We start from the raw sequence: 27,837 nt of genomic DNA, 5'->3' as shown, positions 1-27,837 counted from the left end.
TGACCCAAGAAAGTCACATAAAAGTACACTTTTCTTTTTATCTGGTTTTATTGAGGGATTTTTTTTTCCATGGGCACTTTGGGAGTTTATGGTAAATTTTCTTTAGTTGACTAAGAATAGTTAAAATGTAATTTCTGTCTGATGATGGGAACAAGCAAAAGTGAAAGCTCTTTACTGAAGATAGTAGAATAAGAATGACTTTCACAAAGCAGAGTGCTTGGACTGAATAATATGTCATATGGGATTAGTTCTAACTAGATCACCAAATACAGTTTCTGTGGATAAAACTACTTTCAAACTGAAATGAATAGTTCATAGTAATAAAACCTTACCTGTTTCCTTTAAATTGTCTGTATGTTGCTTCATAAACTTTAATATTTCTGTGTACATATATTTTGTCTCATTTAAGTTACAAGTTTCATAAAATAAACACTGTGTCTGTTACTTCATATGCAGTGTGTATGAGTATGCAAAAAACTTTTTGGCATTTGGAAGATGTAGTCCATCATTGTACATCTTTATATGTGAATAAGACTATAATGACACATGAATATATGGATAAGAGTATATGAATAAAATAAGAGTATTTTAGGTATCTTGTTATGCTTGTGAAGTTTATTAAAATTTTCTTAAATTTGTTTCTCCTGGCTAATTCTCTGTTGTCAGTATGGGTAGAAGTAGTTGAGTTCATATGAGTCAGTTTTATTAGTTTGATATAAGAGTTTGAAATTAATGACCAAACTGAAATATTATAATTGTTTTTAGGTTTTTGTTACCTAAGCTTATTCTTTTGACAGCTCTTTGATACATTTGTGATAAATTAGATTAAAATAAAAATGAGATGCAATGTAATATTTGTTAATCTGTTAAGCAGTTATCTTCGGATGTCATATTAGTTTGGTTAGTTTTATTTATTTTTAATAAATACATATGATATATATTCACAGTTTGTTCTTTAATTACAGTGGATTGGCAGCTGGAGAAGATAATGGACAGAGAGGTTATTTGCTGACCTATGTCATAGCATACATTCGAGTAAGTTACCTCATATTTCCCTTGTCAGTTTATGTTGCAGACCATACTTTTCCTTACTTTGAATGAATAAAATTATTTTCTTAAATTTTAATCTAGTATGGTGTACCACATCATTTTATATGAATGTAGGACTAGCTTACAAGTGTTCAGAAGCCCAGTGAAATCTTCCTTATATGTTTTTGAGGAATTTAAAGATTATTTAGGTCATTCTACTCTGACTGGTTCATAGTCTCTTCTAAAGATATATAATCTTTCTTTAACTCTTCAAAAATTGTTATTTAACTTGGTTCCAAGTAGTAATTGGTTCACTGGTGATGATTGCTATATAAAATTAATTCTAAATAAAATAAGTTGTCTAAAATTATTCTAATTCCAGATTTTCTATTTGTGAGAAACTTTATTAGTCATGTTGACCAAGAGTCTACTATACTTACCAATAGCAAAGTATTCTTTCAGAAGTTTATTCATTTATTTTGTTTTGTTTTTCTGCTTTGGCTGTAATAAACTCAAGTTTTGTAATTGTTTTTGCTCTTATTAGGGTTACATTTTGAAAATATTGCTTGTTTATGTAATTTGAAGAGTCTTATTTTAAAAAGTCATTCCTCAGATGTCCTACTGAGAATTTAACTTTCCCAAGTGCTGAATTTTCTAAATATTCACTTGGAAATTGTTCTGAAGGAAATACATAAACTTTTATAAAATTTGTTTTTACTTCTCTAAGAAAGCTTGGATTGTGTTCTCATTTTAAAAATAACTTAATCCTTGGGGCACCTGGGTGGCCTAGTCGGTTAAGCATCTATCTGCCTTCAGCTCAGGTCATGATCCCAGGGTCTTAGGATTGGCCCCGTATTGGGCTTCCCGCTCAGCAGGGAGCCTGCCTCTCCCTCTGCCTCTACCTGTCACTCTGCCTACTTGTGCTCTCTCTGTCAAGTTTATTAAAAAAAAAAAAGTCTTTAGAAAAATAATTTAATCCTTGGTAAGATCTAAATTTTAGGTTGCAGTAAAGTTGAAGCATATACGATTTCCTTGGCAACCCCATTCTTCCATGCTGATAAGGAAAATTACATTTATTGCTTGTCTGTTATGTTAGAAATTCTGATTAAGGGATTTACAGATCATGAAAAGTAATAGATGATTTTAGGTCTTATTAATAATGTTTACCTCTATAGACTGTTACTACCCAAGCTCTCCCATAGTAAGCAATTTGAATATATATAAGTGTTTTGTTGGGCATTTTCTCTAAGTATGTTGACCATTTTCCCATAATACTGAATTTAGAATTCTAGAAAATGAAATATAACTGTAACAAGTACAGCATAGACACTGTTAAAACGGAATCAGAAGCAATTTTGAGATTTGGGGCAGGGTGATTATTTGTTTTGTCATATTTTTTATTTTCCCAGCGCTTAATACCTTGTCACCAAGTGTATGTACTGCATAAGTGAATGCAGAAGAGAAAATCCACATATTTTAGATCAGTAATTTGGGGATTTTTCCTGTCAATCAGTGGTAGAATTGAAATGATTCATTTTGCTAGAAGTGAAAATTTAACATGTATTGATTTTTCTACTTATAAAATTTTCCTTCCTATCTTTGCACTTCTGTGGTAGCTTATGAATTGCTTTTTCCAGTTTTGGTATTAAAGCAGAATTGTATTCTGGTTAAAGAAATTTTTATTTATTTATTTTTTTTAAGAAATTTGTATTGTAAGTTAGTTACCAAATAAGAATTATATCTTGTGTGTTATAAAATACATTTTCCTAGCAGAGATGCTTCCAGATATCCTATCTTATTTAGTTACTACAAAGAGAGGCACTATATTTTCTAATTTGTTTTTAAAGAAAAGTTGATTTCAGGAGAGAGAGATACCTTCTTCCTTTAGTACCCCTCCCCCACTTCTCTTTTGGCCTGGTCCTTCCATCCTCCTGACCACTTTTTAATGTTGTTTAATTTGCTGTTTAGGTTACTAAAAAATCAGTCCTAATATCCTCTGCATGTACACAGACAGTTCTTAGATAGAGACTCCATTCCTTGGAGAAATATTTAAATTCCTGCCATGTGTCAGGCACATTGCCTGGAACAAGGATACAGAAGACAGTAAGACAGACAAAGTTGCTGTCCTCCTGGAGGTTATAGTTCACTCTCAGGGCCACTTTCTAGTGCTTTTATGGAGTGGAGAGTAAAGAGCAGTGGAGGTTACATTAGAAACAGGTAATACTAAAAATTATGTGAAATACTAGCAATATTTCAATAGGATTAATTCTTCTGCGCCTGTTGTAATATCTTGATTTTTGTATATATGTTTTAACAGGACTTGGGTTTGGAATACTATGTATTAGGAGAGTCTTTTGAGACTTCTGCTCCTTGGGACAGGTAAAATATAATAAAATACCTAATATTATTCAAATATGCTATAGGAGTTGCTGAAATAATGTATCTTTGTACATGAATATACAAATTTTTAAATTTTTGTAAAGAAACACTTTTATTTAAATTAATGTCTTTGGGATGCCTGGGTGGTTCCAGGCATACTCCAGTTGAGTATCTGACTCTCTCTTTCAGTTCAGGTCATGAGATTGAGCCCCCGCATTGGGCTCTTGACTCAGCAGAGGGTCTGCTTTAAATTCTCTCTCTCCCTCTCTCTCTCCCCTCCCCTCCACTCGTGCTCTCTCTCTAAAATAAATAAGTCTTTAAAAAAATCAATATCTTCTTCAGAATGTCATATTTGTGAGCCTTTTTGTTTGTTTGAGGCAGATTTGTCCATGTCCCATAGAAGAAGAAGAAACTACTGAAGTCTACGTTTTAAAGAATCTTATTGAGCACTTAAGTGTCACTGTATAGTTTCACTAGCTTTGGTGTAAAATTTTAAGTGCTTAATAGCTTAAATGTTCTCTGAAAAGTCCCCCCAAATTTTAAAACCACTGTTAACCTTCTTTTGTAGCAAATGATTTAGCTTTTGATATTTGTAGGGGTACTATTGAGTAAGATTTTAACTTATATTTCAGTGATTTCTAAGAGAAATCCAGCTTAAGATATTATGTACAATTTCTGGTTTTGCATTATACACATTTACATACAGATACTGGTTAGGGAATTGATAATAAAAACTGATGAGCAAATGTGAGGTGGTTTTATTAAAAAGGGACTTTTGAGTTAACTCATTCAGTAATAAAAATTCTTAAGACTGTTGGTACATTTCTATTTGAGTATGCCTTACATTTTACTTTTTCTTTATAAAATCTACAAATCATTTTAAAGCTATTATAAAGGAAATAAGATATAACAGATCCATCCCCATGAATCCACATGTAGATATTACATATCTTAACATTTTTGTTCTACTCTAACCTCTTTACTCCCCTCCCCCAGAAAACTTTTTACTTTTCTGCATTTGTTCTTTATCTACTATGGGTTCTAACTTTTGGTGCATGGATGTTCATAGTCCATGCATTATAAAACAGTGATCAAGTGTATAGTACCAATCTGTTACTCAGTTTTTGATGCTATATTTTAACAAGGGGATAAATCTTATAAACAAAAAAATCAGCTTACTGACATCTGAACTTTTGAACAGCAAATATCATTTGATAGCTATTCATAGTTGTCTCAAAGACCATTTTAGTCTTTTATATGTTTACTTGCTGGGAACGGTAGGTTAGCGTAGTGTTAACTTCTTCAGCATTATGAATTTCCTCATTTACTATTAACTGATGATTGCCATTTGTCTTTCTATTCTTGCAGCTATGGAAGCTAATCACGTATTATCTTTTCACTATTTAAATCCTTTTCTTGTGTATTTTTTACATATTTATTTTACTCACTGACAATATCTTTTATACAGGGTTATATATTTGTTTTGTTTTCATTTAAAACAATATCATCAGCTGAAGTTTTCATAAATAAAATTAATGGAAAGCAGCTACATTCCTGACATAAAATTTACTTGTTACCCATTCAGCAACTTGCTTTTTCTTTCAAACATTTAGCTACGTAGAAACCATGTTTAGCAGAAACCCATGGGATCAATCTTCAACTCTCACACATTAGTAGATTGGTAGGCCTTTTCATGCATAAGTCTCTTACAGGATTATTTGTCTTACTAGTTTTTGTGTATTTCTCAGTGGCCCTAGCAAAATGGCTATACCTGTTAAGTGCTCAAATGAATATTCTGCAGAGTCCTATGAGTGAACTCTGGAATGGTGTAAGAATACAGCCTATAAAAATAGCTGTCTAAAAGGTCTGAATTTAAAAATTTAAAGATTTTGGAGACTCACTGGCATGAGACTTGGGATTAAAACCAAGAGAGTAAATACAAACCCTTATAGGTAGTATAGGTAAATGGAAAAAAAAGAGGGCCTGAGAATGAATTCCAGGGAATCCCAACATTTAAGGGATGAGCATACAAACAAGGGCTAGCAAAAGAGAATAATACCTAGAGGATTTGGAGGAAAACCAGTGATGTGAGAGAAGCCCAAGGAAATTTTTTTTCAAGTAGGAAATTGTCAACAGGGTTAAATTTGTGATAGGTCAGGTAAGAATTTAAAAGTATACACAGTTATTTTCTTTCCCATAGGATGATTAGTCCAAATGGACTGAACTTTGTACAAGTTCTATGAGAGAATGCTTTCAGAACCCCCTCTATATAAATCATTTCTAGAAAGTATCCCATTAAGGATTTTAACCATTCAGTCAAGTTCTTGGTTCCATCTCCTCCTTATTACTACTGTAGGTTATTATTATTATTGTTATGTAACAAATTAATGTTATGTAAAAAATTCTATCTTCTAGAGTCATGATAAAGAACTTGTTTATAAATTTATAATCTTTATTAACCCCTGTAGCTCTTAAAGTTTAGTAGCTTTAATTTATATTTCTGGTATTTGTTTTATAAGTTGGATTTTCAAAATAAAGACACAATAAATTCCAATAATCCAAATACTTTACAAGAGGTATTTTAAAAACATACATCCTATCATTCCATAATTGAGGCATAGATAACCTTGATAAATCATGTTTGCCTTGAACTCTCATAAAATCAATCAGAATTTATAAAGCTTGCAGATACCATATTAAAAAAAATTTGACATGCTACTACAGTAGCTAATAAAATACTAAAATCCCATATTTATATTTTAATGTATATTCTTTGTTCTTACTGGAAATATAAGTAACTTTAATGTGTTTAATAAAGCATAATCCATGTAAATATTAGTTTTTTTAATCAGATTGGTTCTCACACAGTCAAATCAGTCTTTAGACTAGAGATGGCCCAGCCTTTTGAGTTTCTTTGTTATCTTTTCTGTTCTCCTGATTCTAAAAAAACCAAGATTTAAAATACAGTCAGTAGCCAGCGTGTTTATTGGAGAATAAGGTGGCTTATATGTCCCTTAGGAGCTTTATTTTCCAAAACAAATGGAGTATGTAGTAATAACAAATGTTACAGCTCATATTAAAAAAAATAGATTAATCTTTTGTCTATCAAATCTTTTGTCTCTGGATCTCCACCCTAGAAGCTCTGATTGACATCCATTTTCTATTTCAGAACTTTTTCCTGAGCTTGTTCCCCAAATATGGATACGTCACCATTAGATCTCCTCCACTCCCAAATAGGACCTTAAAAATTATATCAAAAACTAAACAACAAGGGGCGCCTGGGTGACTTAGTTGTTAAGCATCTGCCTTTGGCTTAGGTCATGATCCTTGCCGGGGTCCTGGGATCCAGCCCAGTTCCCCCCTCCACAGGAAACCTTCTTCTCGCTCTCTCACTCCTTCTGCTTGTATTCCCTCTCTCACTGTCTCTCTCTCTGTCAAATAAATAAGTAAAATCTTTAAAAATAAATAAATAACTAAATCAAGCCTAAGGTTCTCTTTATTTAAAAAAAAAAGAACACTGAAGAAAAAAAGAAATTGGATACCTTCATATTTTAAAACAACAGTATTTTGTGCTCAAAATGAATTTTGGAATTTGATGAAATATGAATATAGTGTGTGTTTTAGTTAATAGTGATGTCCTTAGGTCAGTTTCTTAGTTTTGACAAATCTGTCATGGTTAATATAATATGTTAATGTTAGAGGATACTGGGACTAGAGGAACTCTTTGTACTGTTTTTGTGATTTTTCTGTATCTAAAACTATTTCAAATAAAAAGTTCATTTAAAATTTAGAAAAAAGGATTAACATTTTGAATATTATCAATCCCCTTTTCCCTTTAAGAACTATTTCTTACCTGTCTGTTTTCATTGACTTTGAATATCAGTCTATCATAGCTTTACACATAGTTCATGTCCAGTAAGTCTTTGTTGAGCTATATTTTAGCTCGGTGCTTGACAGTAGGCTATTGGACATTTGGTATAACATCATGACTACTATTTTTATATTAAGGGAAATGTTTTAGACATGGACACAGGTTGGTATTTCTATAAACCCAGAATTGAATTTTCATTTAACGTGTTCATTATGGCTTTTTTAAAGCTTTTCAAATCTTGTAATTAAAATTATTTTGAAATTGGGCTTGCCTAAATATAAGAAACCGCCTTCAGGAGGCTTGAGTATGCTTTTTCTTGAGTATGCTTCCTTTCCTATGGCAAAAAAAGAAAGAACTTTGCTCCTTTGAAGTTATAAGTGGAAGGATGCCGGGTAAACTAGCATTTTATTCACATTTTTAAAAATTTTTTGAAAACTTCGTATTGTGTTCAATGATGTTTTCTAGGGTTGTGGATCTCTGCAGAAACGTAAAAGAGCGAATAACAAGGGAATGCAAAGAGAAGGGTGTTCAGTTTGCTCCTCTTTCTACCTGCAGGTGAGTTGTTGTTGTTGTTGTTGTTCTTATACTACTTACCCTGAAAAGAAAAACAACCCACATTTTCTAATTAGTGGAGAAATGTAATTTGCCAACTGAGGAATATCTTCAGTCTATTCCATTTAGCAAGTTTTCCTAAACTTCCCTTTTGCCACCTTCTTAGGATTGTGCCACTAGGATTTTAAAGCAGTCCTTAGCGCTTTAGGTGTAGAATACCTTTTGATTTAAGTGAGCCTTCTACCCTACTGGGACGGCATGATAGTGCAGAGCCAAACCTTGGAGCTCCTGGAATAAATGAAGTACTCCCTCTTCATTCACTGAAGCTGTAAATCACATATATATTCAAGAAAGTATAATTTAATACACACTCAACATAACTTTTTCTTCAATAGACAAAAGGCGCTTTTAACCATTTTGTTATTGATTAAATGAATGGGCATAGAATAAAGGAATGAGTGGAGCAAAATATCCAGATAAAGATTAAGTCGTCATTTTCAATAGATCTTTCTACAGCAATGGAAATGTTCTGTGTCTCCCCTGTCTCTTATGGTAGCCACAAGCCACATGTGGCTGTGGAGCTGTTGAAATGTGACTGTGGAACTGAATTTTAAGTTTTATTTAATTTCAAATAATTGAAATTTAAAACACTCCATGTGGCTGATATCTTCCATAGTGGGCAGTTAACTGAAAGTCTTGTCCTCTTTGTCAGATAGCAGCAGTCCAAAAGGAGGTTTTTCTTGAGAAGGGGCACTTTGTAGTCAATCTTTTCTTATTAAAAGACCTGTATAAAACACCAGAAAATTAAATGTATGAAGACTGAATCAAGCATTTGACTTATCTATAAAGTTATAGAATTAATTGGAATGGAGAATAAAGGGAAACTAGGGGAGATTATGTGAAGGGGATCCTTAAAATAAATGATACAGTAGTTATCTAGCACTTTAAAATTTTTTAAACATTCTGTGTTACATAACTGCCTCTCCTGTGTGTGTGTGTGTGTGTGTGTGTGTGTGTGTGTATGTGGTTTTCAGGAATATAACTCAATATTTATTATAGAAATAAACACAAAAATTACAATAGAAGCAAAATTAGAACTTAAGGTAATTTGGGAAATAATGTAATATTCTTATTGTTAAGTGTACCTGATGCGGGACTCTAAACAACAGATATGCTTCACCAAAATACCATTTCTGTATATTTCTATTTGTGATGCTTGTTCTGATTTGCTCAGAATCACTTAATCTTAGCCTGGGAAGGCAGACCTGGGCCTAATCCAGCTCAAGAACCAGGCCCTGCTGGCCAGCTGTTTGGCCATGGCAACTTCCTGTTTACTTTTAAGTTTCTTTGTTTTGTAACACTACATGTGTATGACAGGTGAAGGCGCTGTTTTGCTGTTTATTAGTAATTTAATCTCTTTGAGCTCAGAGTTTATCGTTAGTAAGGCAGTGTAATACCATCTACTTGATGAGGCTTGTGAGTCTGAAATGTGAGAGAGGGCATGTGAAGGGCTATATGAATGCCATTGAATTGTTGTGAGGTCATTACATGAAACTTGAGGTAGACAACCTTTACTAGTGCTAGTGAGGGAAATTTAGGTATTGTTTTTCTTCTCCAATGACAAATCCTCATGAAGCCATCCAGTTGTTAAGTCCTCTTTAATATTTTAATGCAGCATGATAATTTGCATATATTTCATTTGTAAGACTACAAATATTTCTATGCTTTTCAGACTGCTATTTCTTTTGATTTTTTTCCTTTTTTCTATCTTTTATATCCTCATCTTGTACTTCCCTACTACCAGATTGTATTTCCTAGTTCTACTTATTGCCCCCTTTGGGACAGATATCTTTCAGAATTTGCTAAATTTTTATGCTTTTGCTGGGGTAATAAAGAAAAATTCTAACATGAGATCTGAGGAAATCCTCTTTCTTAGACATTCAATGTTCATGTCAGCTTGAAAGATCTACTCGAAATTGTGGTTTTGGCTTCTGTGTGGGAGGGAGAGTATCAGGGTTTGATGACATTTCAGGAAGTACTGAACCTATGTATTAATTTATGTATTAACATGTTTTAGAACAAGTGTATTTGGGGATGAATCTAAAAACATAAAAGCTCAAAATGTGGATTATTGACTGGTCATTTGCTATCTAAAGGAAGGGAAAATAGGGGCCTTGCTTTGTACAATAAAGAGCTTATAACTCGATAAACCTGCTGGTGGCCTAGTGACTGATCTTGGAGAGAACTTCTCCAAATAAAGCTGTAACAATATACACCTTTCTTTCTCCTTCTCTCTCTCTCTCTTTCTTCCTCTCTCTCTCTTTCTTTCTCTCTTTTTTAATTTGGAGATGTCTTTTAAAGTAAGATTTTTATCTTAAAGTCAAAGAAAAAATTTTCTGTTCATTTATATTATGAACCCAAATTGATGCCTAATTCTTTTGATAGTCTGGTCTGTCATGCCTCCTACTGTAATACTGAAAGCAAATCAGGCCTAATAATCCAAAAGTCATTTGTTACCAGTAAAATTTGAAATACTTTAAATAATGGAATCTATTTTTTTGTAGTTGAGAATTTTTTTATTCCTTTGTTTTACCAAGTAGCCACTTAATAGATTTTGTCCCCTCTTCCTTCTTCTGCCCCACCTCCCTATTTGTGTCCAGACTTCTCCCCTTCCATTATGAGAATATCACTGTGACAAACCACTACTTACTCAAAGTTATTGGGAAGTAAAATATTCTGCCCTCAAGATAGCACAAGTCTTGGCTCTTCAGAAGGAACTCATAAGGGCTCTAACTAAGGCTCTTTATTATGTATTGTAGGTAGATAGACTAAATTTGACATATGTCATTTATTAAGCAGCTATTTTTTTTAAGAATGATTTTCTGATAAAAGCTTAAATGCTCAGCTTCTGTGATCATTTTTTAAAACCAAAATTTAGAATGTGCAGTCTAGTTATTTGAATGGCTTTGGTAGGGAATTTTAAATATAGTTCTTGTATCTCATACTTGATAAAATTAACGTTTAACCAGAGTTTGATTTTAGTTTAGTTTGAGTTGAGCTGCTTAATAGTGTGGGCCAAGGAGGTTATTGTGTGTTGAATGTAAATATTGAATGTGTGAGATACATTTTTTAAACTATTTTTTAAAATTTATTCCAAAATTAACTTGAAATAATTATAGATCTCATTGAAATCAAAGATCCCAAGGAAAGTAACTAGCTGTAGGGTACATTTATTGGGTTCATTTATTTCATTTCTGTCTATTAAAATATACTTTATACTGGAATAGAAATTCTAATCCTAAATTTTCTGAAGTTTTATGGGAAGGAATTCCTGGCCAGTGAGTCTTAACATAAGAACTCCAAAAATTTATTAGAAATTAAAGAATAATATAATGACCTTGGCAGGCATGCTGTCACTTATCCAGATAATTTTGGAAGCTGTTGGTATTAAAGTGTCTTAAATGATAGAATTGATCTATTAAAAGGTACAGATAGACCTGAGTCGGTTTCTGAAGTAGATCCAAATTGAGGTTTTCAAAAAAATGTTTTTTATTATTTTTACTTTGTCTTTGAGTTACTGATCAGTGAAACTTTGTTATATGACTTTTAGAAGCCTGTTTATGTATCGAAACTGAACTCTGTGGTATAGATCCTAGATTTGTTGGAAGGTAGTAATGCTCTGTTAGTATTTAGTTGTATTTTCTGTTTATTGATATTGATTCAAATATGAGTGATACATATTTTACTAATTGCTATAAACTCATTTCATTCAGGTATCCTTTCAATGTATTTAAATTTGATTATTCCTAAATGATAGTGCCCTCATAGTTAAAACTGTTCTCCAGTTTTTCTTAAACTTTGTAAATCTGGTACTTAAAATGTAAACATTCAAGGGATCTTTTTTATGAGTGTGAATTAACACTAGAAGAAACACACAGCTGGCAAATTGACAGTAGCATTGTTAAACAGTTCATTTCTTCTGTTCTGAGGCACCTAACATTTGGCCTAAAAGGCCATTAAAATTTTAGATTAGATTCTGTTTGTATTGTTGTAGTAAAAAGAGTATTTCCTCTGTATGCTCCTTCTGTTAAATTAAATTCTTTGTAGGAACCTCTGTAAATTGCACTCACAGATCTGACTATGATTATCTTAGCCCTCTTTTAAATGCTTCACCTAATTGCATTTTGAAAGCCCAGATATATGTCATATATATGATTTAATAATTTAATGTGCTTGGTATCGTTTGTAAACACACATACAACATGTGCACATATGGGGCCTGGAGTGTAAAACCTTCAGAGACAGTATTTTAAAGCCATGTCACTGCATTTGATCTGATCATTCAATTTGTTTCCAAAGTTCTTAATAATTATTAATATGAAGTTAGTGAAGATGCTGTATTTTACCCAGCCTGATTATTTTTGGTATTTGAACATTTCTCTTATTTCCAAGGTTTACGTTCTCATGCCTATTTTGTTGACTTTGAGGAAGTTTAGAAGGCTTATGATGGATCACCAAGTCCCATCTAGTCTGTTTGGGGACTTCATTAACTTCCCTATACTTTGTAACAAAACCAAACCAAACCAGTCTCTTCTGAGGAGGTAGGGTTTTTGTTTATTTCAGATCAATTGGAGAACTATACATTGTTTTTAATTTTTTAAATTCTTTGGGTAATAATCCAGATTTACTAAAAAAAAAAAGTTGTTAAAAATCGTACAAATAGTTCCTGTGTTTCCTTCATCCACCCAATCTCCATTCCTTCCATGGAGTTAAGAGTCTGGGTAGAGAATGAGATTATGGCTTAAGCAAATTAAATGATCTTACCTTTACATTTCTAAATGTTAAATCTGATTTCACTTAAAGTCTTGTGGGGATTGTCTCTTTGTTTTATAGGGTGACGCAGACTTATGATGCAGGTGCATGTATCTATTTCTACTTTGCCTTTAACTACAGGGGAATAAGTGACCCACTGACTGTGTTTGAACAAACAGAGGTAATTTTGCATACATGAGTATACTTTTATATTCTTTTATTAATTTAAATAAACTTTCCTATCAATTTATGAATTTTACTTTGACTCTCTTTAATCAGGCTTACCTGGTTGGTAGTTCATAGAAATGAGAAGCATATTTGGTGCACTGAGTTGTATACTGAATTGTGAGTTTAAAATTAATATTCTCTAGAGATGTTAGAATTAATATTCTGTAGCCTGTGATTCTTTGGTTGTTACTTACAGGATTATAAAACCTGATTAACTTAAATAGCGAAGGACTAGGAATCCTTGGTATCACTTTGGCAATTCATCCATTTGCTGATGGTGGCGGCACTTGAAGTCAGCAGCCCTGATGTTCTTGCTTTTTTGTTGCTGTAATATCCTCATTCTAGTTTTATAATTTTCTATAGCTATAATTTTCTATAATTTGCTGTAGCTATACATAGGCCACTGAGGTTCATTTACTGCTAGTTTCTGTTAATATTCCTTCAATGGCCTTGAGATTCCAGTTGTCATTACAAGTATGCCTAGAGTTGAGGAGACAGACTAGACTACGGAGGAACTGGGAGGAGACTAAGGTTTGTTAAAACCTTAGGTGTGCTCCCGTTTAAACTAGTGTTCAAAACCTAGTGTCTTAGTGTTATTGCATGCCTGCCAAAGGTAGTACCATGCAATGATTTTCAGTGCCTCCTATGCCTTTTTTTTTTTTAACAGCTTTTTTGAAGTATAATTGAAATACAGAAAACTGCACGTATTTGGAGTGTACATTTTGATGAGTTTTGCATATGTTTACACCTGTGAAAATGTCACCTCAATCAAAATAATGAACGTATTTATCACCCCCAAAAGTTCAAATACCTTTCCATCAGTTTAGCCTTTCAGTGTTTTGGTTGCCTTTGGACTACTCAAAGGCCCTGTCCCTGTACTACTCTACTGCAAGAGTGAAATTATTCCCTTTTCCCCGATCCAAACTGCCATTCTCTAAGCACTACTAATTTTAAGTAGTTATTGCCTTATTTAAAATTATTTGTTTAATTAATGTAATAATTTATTAAATTTAAAATAGTTATTTAAAATAATTTGTTAGAAGGTATAATGCTAGCATTTTTTGGATTCATTTGAAAAACCCTAAATCCTAAGTGATGAGGCTTTATATAAGTTACTTTGCAATGAGATGTGGTCCATCTGTCCTGCTTGGGCCCTCTTCTACCCTGGCCTAATTCCTGATAGTTACGCACACCTGAGTAATTCTGAGTTCTAGGCACTGTAGCTATTTCATCTCATGGCTGGTATATACTCATGAATTGAATGTAATTCTACTTCTGTTCCCTTTTTTCCACTCTGCACTTCAGTCATTCTGTATTTTCCTTTAAGTGTTTATTTTTCTAACCTTAATGCTCTATAAGGAGATTAATCAGGGTCAAATATGTTGGGAGGAGAAAATAAGGGGGTTTTTTTGCACTTAAATGTCCATAGGTCTGACCATAATTTGTCCCAGGAATTGACCTATGAAATGTTCTGGGTGTGGTGCATAAACAATGAATCTTGGAACACTGAAAAAATAAAATAAAATTTTTAAAAAAAGTAATGTTCTTTATAAGGGCTTTTCTGGTTGATCTCTGGTAGCTTTGCAAGTGATTTTGAGTCTGATGCCCACTTTATGATATTTGGTGAGCAGTTTAACCATCTAAGCCTCATTTTCTTTGTCTGTGAAATATGGATAATTGTAATTATTCCATAAGGCTGTAGTGGAAAATAAATGAGTTGCTGCAGATAAATGGCTTAGTGTACTCTTGTAGACATAAAATAAGCAGTTAAATGTTAAAATAAGCAGTTAAAATAAATGTGGGCTAGTAACATTTGTTGGTATAGTGAGATGTTCACTTCAGAGTAGGACTTGACTGTCTTCACAAAACTTTTTATTATTATTAACAATGTAGTGCTGCTGAATTGATCATTTTTCTTCTTTTTGTTTTCTAGAATCTTGAAGTGAGTGTTGTAGACATTGTGACCATTCACTAGAAAAAAAAAAACCAAAACTAGAAAAAAAAGCTAGGCTGCATATTTTAATTGTTTCTTAAATGTAGTTAACCCAAGAGAAAGGAAAATTAGGCTTCCAGTTTGTTATTTAACCCAGGAAGTATGTGCCTCCTTTGGGAGCTGGGTTTTACTCTTTCCCTGCAAAGTGAAACCTAAGTAGCAACTGTTTGTTGTGTTTCCAAATACAGGCAGCTGCTAGAGAAGAAATCCTTGCTAATGGAGGGAGCCTGTCGCATCACCATGGAGGTAGAATTTCTAATATTCCTACTGTTAAAAATAATTGGTTTGATAAAGTGCTGGGGAGAGCCACAACAGTACGTAATTTGAGGGCACTTGATATTTCTTGGGAGTTTGTATGTCTGTCATTGAGGTGGCCTAGAGTTGTGATGGTAACCCACAGAAGAAATATTAAACATTACTTTTCTTCTTTTAAAGTATAAAATCTTATTTCTCTAATTTAGACACTAAGTTAATTACTTGCCAAGCTTTAGATGTTAAAACGGAAATGAGTCAACATTTTAATTTCTGCATCATAGACATTTATTGTTTTCTGAGCTCTTACATGTAAATCAGTTTGACTTTCAGATTGTTTTTTCACTTCCTCACTGTAGGTTTTTAACATGTTGTCAGTATCACGTAACAAAATAAATATAGGTCAGATCATGTTACAATAAAACTTCGGTAATTTATTTGCATTTTCGGGTTCTAGGCCCATAGGTCTTTATTTGTTAAAGATTCCCAAGTTTGATGAAATGATTTATTTTTAGAAATTATTGACTTGAACTTGAATGTAGCTAGGTTTGATTATGTATTAATTTATTAAGATTCTGCCTCATTTAAATAGAAATCTTATTTTTATTGTATTTCTCATATTTTTGTTTTCTGTGTGCTCAAAAATTACAGCTGCATAGAAAAAACTCTAAACTACCTGGTTTCCTCTAGTGCTTAGAAAAAGAAACTAGGTAAGCCTAAATACAAAGTGTATTTCATATGTGCTGGTAAAATGAAGATGCTTTCCCTTTGCTAGCTTGCCCTCTTCTAAACTAAATATTGGAGTGTCCTCCAGGACTCCTCCCTGAGCCAGTTTGTTCTTCTGTATTCACTCCGATGGTGATTACCTCAGTCCCAGGACTTAAAGATATGCTGATGATTCTCACCTACCAGAAAGCATCACCACCAGGGCATTCTAGTTCAGATCACTCTTTCTTCCTGCTGAGACTTCTACAGTAGCATGTTAGCTGGTCTGTCTGCTGCCACTCTTTATCCCTTACTGTCATTTCTGTTGCTGCCAGAGTAATCTTTTCCCAAAATTCAGTGCTTTCTCCTCACACTAAAAATAAAATTCAAACTCCTTATCAGGACCTTCAAGGATATAAATGTTTCTGTCTCTCCATCCACATCTCTTACTACTTTTTTACTCTAGCAACATTGGCTTTTTTGCTGTTCTTCAGACATACCAACCCCCTTTCCCCTGCAAAGGGGAAATCCCCAGATTTCCTTAAATCTTAAAAGCCTGCAAGGCTTTTGCTGTTTCTTTTTTTTTCTGATGTTCTTCCATTCTCTTGTTTTTCCCCTAGATATTTTCATGGCTCACTTTCCCATCATTTAGTTCTCTGATAAAAATGTCAGCTTCTTAGGGGTATCCTCCCTGTTCTTTTGTTTAGTTTCTGTGTTCCTCATTTGAATAAGTTCAGTGAGGTTACTGACTTTATCTTGTTCATCACTGTGTTTCCCAGTCCCTAGAACAGTGACTACTGGCTCTTCTGTATAGTAGGTGCTCAGTGAATATGTTAAGTGAGTGGCTAAGTGCCCAAGTGCTCACAGAATTTGGAGCAGTTTTGCAAATTCGCAAATAGCTTTGAATCATTCGTATTAAAATGGCTATAGTCTCATTGCTAATTTATCTTCAAATATTTAATGGTCAGGCCTTGTTTGAATATGGGGTCATGTTTAATGATGAAAAGGCTCAGTTTATTCCATAATATTTCTTTTTTTTTTAAGATTTTATTTATTTATTTGACAGAGAGAGAGAGAGATCACAAGTAGGCAGAGAGGCAGGCAGAGAGAGAGGGGGAAGCAGGCTCCCCACTGAGCAGAGAGCCCGATGCAGGGCCTAACCCCAGGACCCTGAGATCATGACCTGAGCCGAAGGCAGAGGCTTAACCCACTGAGCCACCCAGGCACCTCATTCCATAATATTTCTGAGAAAATATATTAGAGCCAGTTATTCAGTAGAAAAGTAGGGTAAAATAATGTGCATTTCTCTACAACTGTGTAACAGCAGCCATTTTAGTATTCTTCCATAGATGTATTATGTACATAAGGTTCCATTCAAACTTTGTCTTAAAGCAAATAAAAGGTTGAGAGGCTTATAAATAAGGCGAAAGAACATAGACATTGGAATCAAATCTGTATTTGACTCCTGGTTCTTGCACTTAACTGGCTGGTGACCTTAAGGAAATAACTTCTCTGAGCTGGTGTTCTCTTCTGAAATAGAACTAATAGTACGTACCTTGTATATTAATGCATTTAAAATAATAATTTAAAATACAATTATTATAAAAATTACATGTGATATGTAAAGCATCTAAGGTGCCATGCATATAGTAGGCGCTTAAAAAACAAAACAAAACAGTAGCTTAAAAAAATAGCAATAGACAACTCCAAATGGAAACTCTGGTTTATATTCTTAACCATTGAAGAAAGGATTACAGTTTATATGCAAAGGATACATTCATACATTTAAGGTATATAATACAACAATTGTCCTAACATATTTTCAGTTGTAACCTGCAGTTGGTCTCATTCTATAGGAAGTTCTCTTATAATCTGTATGAAAGAAATTTCCTTCACACTCTTGGCTACAAAATATGCTATACAAAAATGTCTGCTCTCATAAATGCCTCCTGCTTAAAGTTAATCATCTAATTTATAAATGTCAAATATCCTGTTCTGTTCAGTATAGTTTCATAAAACAGAAAGCTTTCTAGATAAATTTGAAATTGAATAGGTTTAATTGTCCTTCTAAACTTAACTAATGACAGAGCTTTTGAGAGATCACTTCTTTTTATGTGAAGAAAAGATTTTCCTTAATTTGCATCCTGAACTTAAAACTCAAGTTGACCTCATAGTGTCATCTTTATTTACTGACCTTCAGGCAGTGTCACGACATTCTCAGTACCATTTTTGAGTTCAAGAGTAGAAGGGCTGGCGGTTGGGAGAATATTGATGCAATTTCTCTTAGAGGGTTTGGCCTGTAATTGTGATTAATAATGGTTGCTTTCACTATCTGGAAACAGACAGGCTGATTTGTCTGCCTACAATCATGCTGTGATAAATGGAGCTGTTTTAACTCCGGTTTTGTGTATCAAAGAAAACAGATGTAGTCTGGAACTGGGGGCTATAGGAAATACAAAGCCTGCTTAACTTAATCTTCATAGTGCTTGTTTTTATAACTGACGAGCTGGTCAGTTTGAAGAGTTTTTACCAGCCATGTCCTTAATTTCAATTTATGACTTAAGTTTTTAAGTTGTTCGTTGGCTAATATTATACCTAAGTCCTTGTCAGGAAGTATAATTCTTTGATTAAATAAAACCAGTCCTAGTTTAAATATTGGTGTTTTTACCTAGCCAAAATTATTTCCTATTGTTCAGAGAATAACTCTGGGGCAGCTGCTCCAAGGTTTTGTTTGTTTGTTTGTTTGTTTGTGGTCTTAACAGAATCCAGTAGTATCAGAAACTTTAAAAGTAAAAAAGAGACGACTCAAAAGAATGAGCAAAAGATTGGCTTTAAAGCCCTTCGTTAAAACCGTAGTGTGAAATAAAAGACATACATATTGGAAAGGAAGAAATAAAATTCTTGCTATTAATAGGTGCCATAATCGTCTATGTAGACAATCCCAAAGAATCTATAAAAACAAGATCAGCAAAACTGCAGAATTTAAGAGCACACATAAAAATCGATCACGTTTCTAATATTAAGAACAAACATAGAGAAACCGAAATTTAAAATACAATGCCATTTCCAGTTGCTTCAAAGAAAATGAAGTGAACATAAATCTAACAAAATTTGTACATACTTAAGCATAAATCTAACAAAATATATACAGGATCAGTATTCTGGGAATTATAGCATGTTGATGAAAAAAATCAAAGAAGACTTTAATAAATGGAGAGACCGTGTTCATGGATTGGTTGAAAACTCGATGTAGTGAAGACAGCCATTTCCAGATTTACTTATTTGTTTAATGTGATTCCTGTAAAAATTTCAGCAGTATTTTGAGTAGGTACATTAAAGATTATTCTAAAATGTATATGGCAAGACAAAGGAACTAGATAGCCAAAACAGGAAAAACAATTATGAAAAAGAAGACTTAAGTCATAGGAATCTATCTACTTGATTTCAAGTTTTATATTGTAGCTCTAGTAAAATCAGGATTGTGCTGTTGGAGGAGAGAGAGAAACATCATCAATGGAACAGAATACAAAAGCCCCCCCCCATAAGTATGTCCAGCTGATTTTGATAACAATACAGAAGTAATCCAGTAGAGGAAGTATATAGTTTTTCAACAAACGGTTCTGTAGTAAGTGGATATCCGTAAGCAAAAAAAAAAGAATCTTGACCTGAATTTCCACATCTTATACCAAAATTAACTCAAAATAGATAACGGACTTAAATATGAAACATAAAATAATAAAACTTTTAGAAGAAAACAGGAAAAAATCTTCAGGGTCTAAAGTTAGGCAAAGAGTTCTTAAGCTGGTTGCCAAAAGTATAGTCCTTTAAAGGAAAAGTTGATAAATTGGATCTCATCAAAATTAAAAATGTTTGCTCTGTGGAGGACTCCGATAAGTGAATGGAAAGTTGAGCTACAGAGTGGTAGAAAAGACATGCAAACCACATGTCCAACAAAAGACCTATGTCTATGATATATAAAGAATTCTCAGGGTGCCTGGGTGCTTAGTGGGTTAAAGCCTCTGCTTTTGGCTCAGGTCATGATCCCAGAGTCCTGGGATCGAGCCCGGCAGCAGGCAGCATCGCAGCATCCGGCTCTCTGCTCAGCAGGGAGCCTGCTTCCTCCTCTCTCTCTGCCTGCCACTCTGGCTACTTGTGATCTTTGTCTGTCAAATAAATAAATAAAATCTTTAAAAAAAATTCTCAGAATTCAAGAGTAAGATGCAAACAATCCAATTAGAAAGTGGGCAAAAGATATGAAGAATTTCACTAACGAGGATATATAGGTGGTAAATAATCACATGAAAAGAGGCTCAACATCATTAGCTATTAGGAAAATGCAAATTAAAGCCACAAGGGAAATCACTATACACATATCAGAAAGCTAAAATTTAAAAATAGTGACAATATCAAATGCTGGTAAGATATGAATAAACTAGATCAATAATACATTGCTGGAAGGGATGTGAAGTGGTACAGCCACTCTATAGACACTTTGGCAGTTTTTTATAAAATCAAACATGCAACTAGCGTTTAACCCAACCCTGGTATACTCTTATGTATACCAGGGGATTGTATACCAGGGTATTAAAAACTTAGGCTCACACAAAAACTTCTGCATGAGTATTTAGAGCAGCTTTACCTATTATATAGTCCCAAACTAGGAACAGTGTAGATGTCCTTCAGCTAGTGGTTGGTACATCCATACCATGACGATTCCTCAGCAATATGAAGGAACCAACTATCAGTGCGTGCAACAACTTGGGTAATTCTCCAGAGAATTATGATGAGTAAAAGAAAGCCAGTCCCCAAAGATTACATACGATGCGATTCTATTTCTATGACATTTTTGAAGTGACTGAATTACAGAAATAGAGAACAGATTAAGTTTCCAGGGGTTGGTTGTGGGGAAGGGATGACTGTAGAACAGACAACACAGGTATCCTTGTGGTGATGGAATTGTTCTGTATCTCGACTGTATCAATGTCAGTATCCTGACTGTGATTTTGATCTTTTGCTGCCTACCAGATGAGTATAGCCTTTCCAATATTGAGTATCAGATTACCATAATATGGCAGAAAGTTTGTTTTGTCCTTTAAATTATTTTTTTTTCCTTTGGTTCCTTCTTTGTGACTGGCTTTTTCTCACAAAACTAATATTTTCCCACTGAAGCAATGTTGTAAATAGAGTTCAGGACCAGCCAATTTGACCCATAATTTCACTGAACATTTAATTATTACAGCTATATCATAGGACAAACAGATTAGAGAACTGACAGAAAATCTGTTGTAAAGGATGTATTGATCCCTGTGCCTTTCCATGTATACAATTCCAGAAGCTGCCTGTTGTAGCTTACACCCTCAGGTATATCACCATCATAAAATAGATGGCCTCGATACTAATATTTCTCTTTGGACCACTAAAGAGGTCCCAGCAATTTTATATCCAAGACTCTTCTAAGTAAGATGTTTGTCAGTCTGAATGTCTATACTACATTATTAGATTGTTAGAGAATAATTAACTTTTGTAGTTTCATGTGATAAACAAACAGTTAATTCTAATAGATATTTTCAAATGCTCATCAGGGACATACAAATCAAATGAGATACCACTCCACACCCATCAGAATGGCTGAAATTAACACCCAAAAGATGTTGATGAGGATGCAGAGAGATGGGAACCCTCTTACACTGTTGGTGGGAATGCAAACTGGTACAACCACTCTGGGAAACAGTATGGAGGTTCTTCAAAAAGTTAAAAATAGGACTACCCTGTGACCCAGCAATTGCACTACGACGTATTTACCCAAAGGATACAAATGTAGTGATTTGAAGGGGCACATGCACTCCAGTGTTTTAGCAGCAATGTGCATAATAGCCAGTCTGTGGAAAGAGCCCAGATGTCCATCAACAGAAGAATGGATAAAGAAGATGTAGGGTGTGTGTGTGTGTGTATGTGTGTGTGTAGTGGGATACTACTCAGCCATCAAAAAAAATGAAATCTTACCATTTGCAGTGAAGCTGATGGAACTAGAGGACATTATGCTAAGCAAAATAAGCAGTCAGAGAAAGACTTATCATATGACTTCACTTGTCTGTGGAATTTAAGAAAAAAAAACAGATGAATGTAGAGGAAGGGAAGGAAAAATAAATTAAGACAAAATCAGAGAAGATAAACCATAAGGGACTCTTAACTACAGGAAACAAACTGATGGTTGCTGGAGGGGAGGTTGGTGGGGGGATGGGGTAACTGGGTGATGGGCATCAAGGAGGGCACATGATGTAATGAGCACTGACTGTTATATGCAACTGATGAATCACTAAACTCTACCTCTGAAACTAATAATACACTATATGTTAGTAGATTTTAAATTTTTAAAAATGTATAATAGAAAAAACCCATATAGATATTTTTAGATGTGAATCTATTAAAAGTGATGTTAGTTGAAATTTTTTTTAAATGTTGTTATGTATTGTCTAATACAAAACCCACTAGGCTACCTTTGGCTATTTAAATTTAAATCAATTAAAATTAATTAAAATTAGGGGCGCCTGGGTGGCTAAGTCCATTAAGCATCCAACTCTTGATTTTTGGCTCAGGTTATGATCTCAGGGTTGTGAGATTGAGCCTCTGTTAAGCTCCGCAAGGGGCATGGAGCCTGCTTAAGATTCTCTCTCTTCCTCTCCCTCTGCCCCTCCCTTACCTCTCTGTCTTTAAAAAAAATTAATTAAAATTAAAAATTCACGGGCTGCCTGGGTGGCTCAGTCGGTTGAGTGTCTGCCTTCAGCTTAGGTCATGATCCTGGCATTCTGGGATTGAGCTCTGAGTGAGGCTGCTTGCTCAGCTGCCTCTCCCTCTCCCTCTGCTTCTCCCTGCTGCTTGTGTTCTCTCTCTCTCTCTCTCTCAAATAAATAATTAAAAAAATCTTTTTAAAAAATAAAATTAAACTAAAAATTCATTTCCTCACTTGCACTAGCTACATTTTAAATGCTCATACCCACATGTGGGTAGGAGCTATGATGCTGAATAGTGCAGATAAAGAACATTTCTATCATCATAAAAGAGTTGTATCAGATAGTGCAGATAGTGCTGTTAAGCTTTATTTCATATGTATATATATACAAATATATATATATATATATTTTCACGCATTGAATAGAAAAATGGCACAAAAAATGACTTACAGGTTTTTTTCAATAGATATTAAATTCAAGCTTTTAGGAGTTAACTTTTAAAATAAAGTAGCATTTGTCGGGGCGCCTGGGTAGCTCAGTGGGTTAAAGCCTCTGCCTTTGGCTCAGGTCATGATCCCAGGGTCCTGGGATCAAGCCCCACATCGGGCTCTCTGCTCAGCGATGAGCCTGCTTCTCCCTCTCTCTCTGCCTGCCTCTCTGCCTACTTGTGATCTCTGTCTGTCAAATAAATAAATAAAAATCTTTAAAAAAAAATAAATAGATAAAATAAAATAAAGTAGCATTTGTCGTCAGTGGTTGATGTTCTAAGATGTAACTTCCGTTTATCCTTTCTCCAGAATTTCAGTTTGGTCAGTAGTCTCAAATTTAGAGTAAGTTCACCTTAATCCAGTTGACTGTAGCAGTGAGAGTATTTTACCCTTATGGAAACTGTTTGGGCTTCTAAGAGAGCCCCTTGGAAGCACATAGTCCAGGATTTCTTCATTTTGGCACTGCAGATGGTGCTTTGTTCTGGAGACTGTTAAGGGCATTTAAGATGTTTAGCAGTGTCCCTGGCCTCTGTCCTTTAGATGCTGGTAACATCATCCCAGCTAGGACAACCAAAAATGTCTCTAGACATTACTGTATGTACCTTGGAGGGCAAAATTGCCCCCATTGAGAACCACTGATAGAGTTCAAAGAGTTCTAGAGATTTGAAGGAAAGAGCTTTAGGTTCTGTGACTGACCTCTTGTTTTAGCTACTATAAAATAAATAGCTCTGCTTATATCCAAGAAATAATGTCAGAATATAGGAAGTGCAAGGCAAATAGAAGCAATGGAAATTAAGGAAACTCAGATAGCTTTCCCTAGATACTTGAATTTCTGCTCCTAATCTAACAAGACTTACAGATAACTGTGGTTCAATATTTATTTTTTATGCCTACTAACATTGAATTTACTGTGTGACATACACTGTTCTACCACAGAACCACAAAAATGAATAAAACATGGCCCTAGTCTTCAAGGAGCGTATGATGTTTTCTTTTTTTTTTTTTCTGCCTTATGTATCTCATGTTATTTCACTTGTTCACTTGCTCTGTACTCTATTGTATAGGCATTAATTGACAACTTGGGTTTAAATTTCAAGTGTGTCAAGCCATCTGTGGGGGAAGTGTAACAGAATTATCACTTGGTTATATTCTGCAGACGGATCTCCTGTGATCTGTTATTGGCTGTAGTAATTCAGACTTTTATTCTATTTCATAATCTCTAAAGACCAATTCAAGGATCAATAAGATCTTCGAGCTATTGTGTGAACTGCACAGATGAAATCTGAGCATGAAAAAAATTGACATTTTAAATATTTAATAAGAGAAAAATCCTATTAGATTTTAATTGCTTTATTAAAGCCTGTTATATCCATGCGTTTGTCATCTCAATATCGGAAATTTCATTAGTAGAAAAGAAGTCGAATATCTGAAAAAGAAATGGAAACATGACTTAAAGTATCCACAAAGCACTAAACTAAACTCTTGGATAGGCATAGTCCCATCTCATGTGCCTTTAAAGCCTGGATGTTAGCATCCCTCAGTTGGAGATCTGTTGGCTTAACATTCAGCATGTACCTCTACCAGAACCAAACACACACAAAAATGTGCTGTGTAGCACAAATGCATGGGCAAGTGCATCCTCTTTTCATGTTGAAACCCTTGCTCTGAAGAAGCATCATCACAGTCAGATCACCTCAGAGTGGAAGTTGTCCATGTTCTCTCTTCTTATCAGTACCTAATAAGTTTCATGGGGCCAGAACCGCAAATGGCAAGAGGTTGTTGGGCTGATTCCAAAACATATTCCAGCACTGATTCCTTACATAATCCACCAATAGTTTGGTTGGATTAATTAAAACTTGAAATACAAAGTTAATGCTCAGATCACTCATATAAGCACCTAAGTCGAGATTTTCTCTTTAAAATCTGACCTATAGAGTAGTGCTAAAGTGATATGCAGGATGCCCAAACTAGAACTTTCAAAATATAATAGTTACATAGTAATGGTTAGGTGCTTTTAGCTGTGGCTAAGTTCTACTTCTGAGCTTTAGCTTTGGTAATCTTCTAAATGTACAGTCTGTTTCATAATTTGTTTTTTAAATAAGCATGTAATCTTTGCAATCTTATAATCAGATTCATAATTCAAAAAGTTTTTAATTTATCTAAAAAGAACTCTGGCCAGCAGACCCCAGATTTATCCCCCCCCCCTTTTTTTTTAAGATTTATCCTTTTTAAAACAGGACTGTTTGGGATGGGGTGCCTGGGTGGCTCAGTGGGTTAAGCCTCTGCCTTGGGCTCAGGTCATGATCTCAGGGTCCTGGGATCGAGGCCCGCATCGGGCTCTCTGCTCAGTGGGGAGCCTGCTTCCCCCTCTCTCTATCTGCCTGCCTCTCTGCCTACTTGTGATCTCTCTCTCTCTCTGTCAAATAAATAAATCTTAGAAAAAAACAAACAGGACTATTTGGTAGCTTCTGCAAAGCCTTCAGTCTCTTAGACCACAAAGAGTAGTTTCAGATAATTTTTGGTGACTAGGCTGGCTACCATGTACATTTTTCATTTTTCACACCCAGTGCTTCCGTACTCCCCATACATGTTTGGTCATTCATACCACAAAATACATTCTTTCTTGGAGCTTAAGCATCCAGAAGGGATTGTTGAACTTGTGATTTCAAATACTGTCCCTAAAGGCTTCCATTTCCTCTGTTCCAAAAGTAATTTTTAAAAAACATGCTGTATATTATGGAGGAACATAAAATACTTGTCTTATCCAATCTGTATACACATAATTAGATATTAAGTTGTAAAAAGGTGAATTCCACTTTAATTTGAGTGGAAAAAGAATTTCCCCCTTAGTTTTGATAACGTTCAGCATTTAGCTGGTCTGTATTTTTTGTATCTTTTTTTTTTTTTAAAGATTTTATTTTTTTGAGAGGAAGAGAGAGAATAACCAGGGGGAGGGGTAGAGGGAGAGGGACAGGCAGACTTCCCACTGAGCATAGGAGCCCAATGTGGGGCTGGGTCCCAGGACCCTGAGATTATGACCTGAGCTGAAGGCAGATGCTTAACCGACTGAACCACCCAGGCACCCAAGTTTTTGCATTTTTAAAAATATATCTAAGCCTCTTAAATACCTGGCTTTAGACTTTGGGCATCAATAGGATAATTGTCAGTTGTGGAGTACAAGGTCCCTATCTTGGCATTTTGTAGCTCTAGTGTTAGCTCTTAGACTAGGTTTATACTTCTGGAAAATCGGAAGTCAAATAAACATAGTTGAGTCAGTAGTCATGAATAACCCAGGTTCAGAAAGAGGCATAAACTTCATGTGGTAAGAATGTACATAAATGTCTTGTCATGAATAACGTGTGAATACACGCAAGGGATGCTGAAATAGTCTTTGGCTGCCTGTTATTTGCTATTCTTAGCCATTCTCCCCTCCTCCAATATGGCATGCTACATAAAGGACAGAGTGTTGTTTCCTCCATTTCTGAAATGAGCTCTGCAAATATTTAAGCACACATGTATTTGTGCACATGTGTGTTAAACGTATCCAGACCAGTACAGTCAACGAATTTCTAAATGCAGTGCAGGTAAGGATTGTACAAAGGACATTATTAGCATTGTTGTTTAGCTCTTCTACTTTGAAGTGTAATCTCTCTTTGAGATTATGGCCTTTGGGTTTTTGTTTTTTTTTTTTAGATTTTTATTTATTTATTTGACAGACAGATCACAAGTAGGCAGAGAGAGAGAGAGGAGGAAGCAGGCTCCCCGCTGAGCAGAGAGCCCAATGCGGGGCTCGATCCCAGGACCCTGAGATCATGACCTGAGCTGAAGGCAGAGGCTTTAACCCACTAAGCCACCGAGACGCCCCTGGCCTTTGGTATTTTGTTGTTATTTTCACTTATTGATTCATCTGCGATAGCTACCAAAGGTTCTTTAGCATTTTATGAAGACTATTTCTACTAATCATCTTAAAGTCTTAGAAGGCTGAAGATTTTTACTTAAACTGTGTTTTCTGTCTGTACACTTATCCTACAGTATAGCTGACCTAATTGTTAAGCAAAACTAAAAAGATTCCTGGTCACTTTAATTTTATAAGCCATGATTTCTGACCTCAGATCAAATTCTGTTATCATTGATGGAAGAAGCTCAGAGACCTCTGCCATCAAGGGGTTAAATTCTTTCATTAAATATGTTTATGAGGGACCACAGCCATTTTGCCTGTACTGCTTTTTTTCTTTTTCCTTTTTTTTTTTTACTTTCTAGTTCACTAATCAAATGTATGTTAGATTGATTATTGTAAAAGTATAAACCATAGAAAATTTGACAAGATAGATGTGTAAATTATCCTTCTGACAGAACTAATGATGCACTCCAAGCACCTTCTGTTTTCCAGCGCTTGGTGAGCAACTTCATTAAATATGCAATGGCTGTTGGGTGGCTTCTCAGAGGATGGTTCAGCTCCTTGTGGAATTGCATTATTATTAGAGGTGTAAAACCAGGCAGACAAGCTAGCTGTTGGGCATCCTGCTGAGGTTCTAATGTGCTCCATCTTGTTGGAGCAGTTGTTTGCAGTCTTTTCAGGACAATTACATCCATAACCACAGGACACATTCAGTGAAATTATATTACAGATAACGGAGACTAACATTGACTGCTCTTCACCCCTCTCCCTTGAGCTGCCTCTGTGTGGGTAGCTTATAATAATGCGACTTCTATCACTCACAAAGTAGTTGTGTTTGTTTGTTTTTTTTTAAATCCCTTGGAGCAAATCGGAAAATAATTGATTTGTAACTTTTTTGA

The 27,837-nt window shown here is 34.7% G+C and overlaps 1 protein-coding gene across 1 annotated transcript in view; it reads left to right on the top strand.

The window, feature by feature from the left end:
• Nucleotides 1-27,837, top strand: part of AGPS (alkylglycerone phosphate synthase) — a 140,126-nt gene that overhangs the window by 108,715 nt on the left and 3,574 nt on the right. Inside the window, exons 15-19 of the mRNA XM_080798840.1 lie at nucleotides 966-1,035; nucleotides 3,347-3,408; nucleotides 7,745-7,834; nucleotides 12,725-12,824; nucleotides 15,053-15,110. Coding sequence (XP_080654966.1) covers nucleotides 966-1,035; nucleotides 3,347-3,408; nucleotides 7,745-7,834; nucleotides 12,725-12,824; nucleotides 15,053-15,110 — 380 coding nt within the window. The remainder of the gene's footprint in view (nucleotides 1-965; nucleotides 1,036-3,346; nucleotides 3,409-7,744; nucleotides 7,835-12,724; nucleotides 12,825-15,052; nucleotides 15,111-27,837) is intronic.

Source organism: Martes martes (genome assembly GCF_963455335.1).
Source record: "Martes martes genome assembly, chromosome: 3".
Classification (NCBI taxonomy): Eukaryota; Metazoa; Chordata; class Mammalia; order Carnivora; family Mustelidae; genus Martes; species Martes martes.
The sequence above is the reverse complement of the archived record's forward strand: the minus strand, read 5'-3'. Positions and strand labels throughout refer to the sequence as shown.